This window comes from Ursus maritimus, unplaced genomic scaffold (assembly GCF_017311325.1).
Source record: "Ursus maritimus isolate PB19 unplaced genomic scaffold, ASM1731132v1 scaffold_28, whole genome shotgun sequence".
NCBI classification, from domain to species: domain Eukaryota; kingdom Metazoa; phylum Chordata; class Mammalia; order Carnivora; family Ursidae; genus Ursus; species Ursus maritimus.
Genome location: NW_024425341.1, coordinates 5,986,752 through 5,990,931, shown reverse-complemented (window position 1 = coordinate 5,990,931; position 4,180 = coordinate 5,986,752). Strand labels below are relative to the sequence as shown.

Sequence of the window (4,180 nt, the reverse complement as noted above, 5' to 3'; positions counted from 1 at the left end):
CGATGGGTGTTTATTTTAATTAGCTCACATTTCAAGTGTTGAATGTGGGCAAGGGGTTAGCTACTTAACTTGCTCGATCCTGTCTTAGCTGCATGATTCATAAGTACTGCTGGGCTGTTCTACAGTTCTGGGTTTCTCTACAAGGCAGAATGGGAATGGTTAGGGCAAGGAGCCCCTGGTCAGTTCTGGCCCCAGCTGTCCCTCACCCCCTTTCTACATCTAGGCCTCTGAGACACTGGACATACCCCTCTTCCTGTTCTTCGGTTAGTAGCTCAGAGAAGTCTGGGATGTTTCTTTGGTCTCATCACCTAGAGCTCTTGGCTGTTGGGCTCTCTAGGCTTGATAATCTAGCCCCGTGCTGACACCGAGCTAATGATGCTCTGGGAAATGATCACCAACCAGCTCCAGCTGGGGGGACAGGGAGTGCCCTGATCTGTAGCATTTGACTTTGAGCTGCCACCAGGAGGTCACTGAAGAAGAGTCGGGACGAGGTGTGCCCCATCAGGTCCGGCACACCAGCAACCCCAGCCCTCCCTGAGTGGCAAGAGACAAATCCACAGGTGGCATCATGTTTGTGTCACTTCCAGGCTCCAACACAAACATCTGGGGGGCAGTGTCGTACACGTGGCCCTGAATGCTCTTAGGTGCCAACCTGGAGAGAACTTGCCCCAGACTGAATCCTGCCGCCCTCCCGTCCCCCTGGCTCCCATCAGCCGAGGGAGTGGGGTGGAAGGCTACGCCAGCCTGCTGCAAAGCTTTCTCCTTCCCTGCCGCGCCTGCGCCTTCGCTGTGCGAGCTGCTAACCATCTCACTGGGTGTGATTTTAGGCAGCTTTTAAAACCAAACCTCCGTGGTGATGTCAGATTTGGCCCGCATCTCACACGCTGAGAATTTTGCTACAACACGGAGGTGTTGGTGGCGCTTGACATTTGTGGACCCGCATCCGTGCCACGTCGAATTCTGTACTTCAGTCACGATACCACTCACACTGGCGACATCAAAGAAATAACACGGTAATGCTAAAACCTAGGCTAAGGATCTCCCAGTCAGTGCACAGTCGGTAAGGTCAGACTGACCGGGCTTGGAGGCAGATTGGTGATGTTGACGGAGATTTTGGCCTGCTGGCGCCTCCCAGTGGCGGCTGTCCGGCACAGCGGCTTCACTGTCTTTGAGACTGATTTCTTGCTTCATCTTCCTTACAGGAGGATCGATACAGTACATTAGTGGTGCCAGGGGACTGACGAGCCCCAGTCCATGGCAATTAGAAAAGGTGGAAAGGCGGTATTGATTAATGGTGTGATGATCCCAGGCCCTAATCTTTTAACCCTCCGGAAACCAGACAGATTCGGTGCCTTGACAGCACGACGTCTTCATTAGATAAACTGGATTCCTTTCCTCGGGAGACCCAATCTGGTTATCTAAGTAAAATGGCCATTTCATTTTCTCTCAGGTCAATTTTACTATCTTTTATTTGACAGCCAGCTCAGTCTCTGGGGAAATTTGTGGGTGATGGGAGTAGTAACAGCAAGGACATCACGGTTATAAGAACAGTGCCTTGTATTTCTCCAGCCCTTTCCTGAAGGCATATAACGCCCTTTCTAGATCTTCCATCCACGCACACAACATGGCTTCCAGGGAAGGCTAAGGCAGAAATTATCACCAGTATTTTACAAGGAAAGACACGACTCTAAGGTCTCAAAGCAAATGATTTTAAGAGCAGAAATTCATTTCCTGGCTCTGTTCACCAAATTACGCCTTCTTTAAACACAAACACAAACTGTAATATGTTGACAGACGCTTATTTACAGAGACACACAAGGATAAGAGAGAACTTTACAACAGTGGCCAACACTGCAGCTGCCCCCAAAATAGCTAGCTCAGAAAGGAAACTTAAAGCAGCAATCCTGTTTGTTCTGCAGAAATGAAAGCGAACTGAATTTTCTTCTGTATTTCACGGTAACCCCGCAAAGAGTAAGCTTTAGGGGCAGGGGGCAGAGTACTAGCAGATTCGGTGCCGAGGTTCTGAGGAGCAGGGATGCGCGTGTTGAGTGCAGTGATCACCAGCAGGTGGCCGAGAAAGGAAATTTCCAAGCAGCCGAACACGAAACATTCAGAGAATTTGTCCCCTTTCCTGGGGGATGGGGCGGAGTTGGTACAGGAAGAACTACAGAAAGCCAAGATCTGCGATAGTCCCAACACATGAAGTCTGGTCACAGACACGGAAGAATGGTGTGGAGGGGCGGGGGAAGAAGCATGACCAGACTGAGCTGGGAGACATGAAGCAAGGGACCCGAACGTCAGACTGATGATCTTAGATGACAAGTTTTCCCTCACGTAGAAGCACAGACCAAACCACACCCACATAAAGGGGGAGATGCAGATCTGGTGTGAGTTTCTGCAGGCCCTTGGTCCCGTAATCCGTAGCTTTCCTCTTAAATCCCTGTAGCTCTACCCCTTGGCTACTCCCAGGTAGGCCCCCAGCTCCCCTTCGGACCCCACAACCCCACCAAACCCCGCCAGTTTCCTCTCAGGAAACAATCTGTGGTTGAGGGCGGTGGCGGGGCCCTGGTGCCTCGGGTGCACTGAGGTCCCTGCCCACTACACAGACGTCATCTCTTCTGGCCTTTCCAGAAAGCATCGGAGAGGCAGGAGGTCTGCCCCGGAGCTCTGGGTGCAGGACCGAGGGGAAGCGGTTAGGAGGGAGGTGCAGGGAGCTCGGGCGCCCTCGGGACAGACACTGCCCCAGGGCCCAGGAGGCTCGCTCCTTTCCGGCTGACGTTCTCTCCCTTGTCACACAGCCCGTATAAAAATGAAGCAGCAGCAATTTTTATTGAGGGACCTAAACTGAAAATAGGTTTAGAACATAATTTAAAAAAATAAAACAGCAAAAGTAGCAAAAAATATATGACCTTTTTAAAAACATTTTCCTTTTTTTTTTTTCTTTTTTCTTTGTTTTTAATATATAGCAACTGATGCCTCCCAGCCACCAGGAGCATCTTACCCGATGGGTAAATCTCTGGTAACGACCCTTTTAAAAAGACATGTAAATATATACTCAGATTTATACACTTTGTGTTTTCTTCATAGCTATGTACAAAGCCCCCAGTGTGGGGCTGGGCCCCAGGGCCACGACACTGCTCCCAGCCTTTGCCTCCCCATCCTCTGGGACCAGGTATTTGGTCAGCAAAGCAAGTTAGTATCGGAATTAATAAGCCCCTGGCACCATCTCTCTGGAGCAGAGGCTGCGTGCGGCCGAGGCCCGGAGCTCTGGGCCTCCCCTCGCTACGGCTGCAGCCCCGAGGACGAGGCCCCGCCACCGGAGCTCAGGCTTACGTGAGGCGGACACCACCGACACCGAAGGCCCGGTCAGCTCTCCGGGCCTGCCGGCTCCGCTCCCGCCCCCCAGCCCTCGGGCAGCGCCAGGTGCCGGGGAGGGGTCTCGGTCCAACACGTGGGAGGGGACGAAGTGGCCACGAGCAAGTACCCGCCTCTCCGCTCCTGTCTCTCACAAGCAGGTTGTGAGGAGGAGAAGCAGCGGGAGGAGGGGAGGTGAACTCCGTGGGGTGAAGGCCTCAGGTAGGCAGCTGGCTCCTGCCAGCACGAAGGGGGCCAAGGGCAAGGCAGTGAGTCCCGCAGGGAGGGCTGGGGGTGAGGGTTACAGCGGATGCTGGAGTCTGGGCGGGGGGACGGGGTGCTAGTCAGCGTCGTTTGAGTCCGCCATTGGCAAGCTGGGCTGGGTGTCGGGGCAGGCAGGGCTCCTCGGGCAACGGCTCATGAGAGAAGACGGAATCCTCCCCCGAGGAGCAGGTAGAGCTCCGGGTGTCGGGGAAGCTCGGAGAGTACTGGTCCAGGGGCACGGACAGGTCCAGGTACTCCTGCGCAGGGAGAGACGCGAGATGCGGCACTCGGCTCCCCGCCGCGGCGCACGCACAGAGCCGCACGGCGGGGCCGGCGCCCGAGCGGCTAGGACAGGACAGCCTCACCTGGTTGGAGGTCAAGGCCACAATGCGGTCCAGGTCTTCCACCAGCTGCTTGAAGGTGGGTCTCTGAGAGGGTACCGCATGCCAGCAATCCCGCATCATCATGTACCTGGGACGGGGTTGTCGAGTCAGGGGCTGCTTTAGCCAGCACCCCTCTCTCGCTCCGTTCCTCCCCCAGGGCCTGGCTCAGGACCTCGGCC

At 54.6% G+C, this 4,180-nt stretch overlaps 1 protein-coding gene across 7 annotated transcripts in view; it reads right to left on the bottom strand.

Annotated features, from left to right (window-relative positions):
- Positions 1 to 1,695: 1,695 nt before the first annotated feature.
- Positions 1,696 to 4,180, bottom strand: part of FGFR1 (fibroblast growth factor receptor 1) — a 47,574-nt gene continuing 45,089 nt past the window's right edge. For all 7 annotated transcript variants that reach the window (XM_040643242.1, XM_040643243.1, XM_040643244.1 and 4 more), the window contains 2 exons: positions 3,984 to 4,089; positions 1,696 to 3,875 (listed from right to left, as the gene is read on the bottom strand). In XM_040643242.1, the coding sequence (XP_040499176.1) occupies positions 3,699 to 3,875; positions 3,984 to 4,089 (283 nt within the window). In that variant the 3' untranslated portion in view covers positions 1,696 to 3,698. The remainder of the gene's footprint in view (positions 3,876 to 3,983; positions 4,090 to 4,180) is intronic.